Source organism: Penaeus monodon, chromosome 21 (assembly GCF_015228065.2).
Source record: "Penaeus monodon isolate SGIC_2016 chromosome 21, NSTDA_Pmon_1, whole genome shotgun sequence".
NCBI lineage: Eukaryota > Metazoa > Arthropoda > Malacostraca > Decapoda > Penaeidae > Penaeus > Penaeus monodon.
The window spans coordinates 22743557-22744461 of record NC_051406.1 but is presented as its reverse complement, the minus strand read 5'-3'; the positions used below and the strand labels follow the sequence as shown (position 1 = coordinate 22744461).

Sequence of the window (905 nt, the reverse complement as noted above, 5' to 3'; positions counted from 1 at the left end):
AAGATCTTTCCTGTGACCCATGCGCCCTGACCCGAGCAGAAGGTGGAGGACCACGAGCGCAGGATCAGCCACTGGGAGGCCGAGGGCAACGTCACCAAGAGCGGCTGGGCGGGGGCCATCCTGCGCCAGGTGGAGGACACGGTGGCGCCCCTCCGCCTCGCCATCGACCTCCTCAACGACACAACAGCCTCCCTCGGAAACGCGACGACGAAGGTGAGTGACGGAAGGGACGAGTAATGATATGAGGGTAAATTTCAGATAATCGTCAGACAAAGGAAACTACCCAGTGATGATCAGTTTATCGGAAAACTTCATCTTAATAGATACAGTGAGATTCTGTTATATAGATACCAGCGTCTGCATAAGACTACATACTTCTCTCTTTATGCAGAAAAGAACGGTAAAAAGTTAATTATGATGTAATATCATCACCGGGTGCAAAGTCTATTGGTGTCTTACGTGTAAATCCTTATCATCTGACGGAGAGAAACTTTCCCCATTTCTGATTCGGATTTTTCCACTTCGTCATTCCGCCCTTTCTCATTCCACGTCCACACACTCACCAGGCGAAGGAGGACATTCAAGAAATGGAACAAGAGAGAGAAGTAGACCGAGAGTATGTACGAATCCTGGAGGAGGCGCTGGAGGGGACGTCGTCCGAAGTGGACCGATTGGCCGCCAACCTGGACCAGCTGGTGATCACCTTCCTCTTCCCGATGAACGACAGCATCTCGTCCAACGAGGATGCTCTGCGGGCGCTGCAGAACGCCACGCAGGACCTCAGGGATGAGCTCATGGAGGTAGGAAGGATGGGGGGGGGGAGTTGTAAGGACGCCTGTATTCTGATAAAAAGGCCTTTTTCTTTAGGTTTATTCTTGCCTGCTGTTAGCTTCATCTTCGAAGCA

The 905-nt window shown here is 51.5% G+C and overlaps 1 protein-coding gene across 1 annotated transcript in view; it reads left to right on the top strand.

Moving 5' to 3' along the window:
- The window catches only part of LOC119586351 (golgin IMH1-like), a gene marked incomplete in the record, with an annotated part of 26070 nt that overhangs the window by 20897 nt on the left and 4268 nt on the right, over positions 1-905 (top strand). Inside the window, 2 exon segments of the mRNA XM_037935064.1 lie at positions 40-213; positions 567-800. Of these exon segments, the coding sequence (XP_037790992.1) occupies positions 40-213; positions 567-800 (408 nt within the window).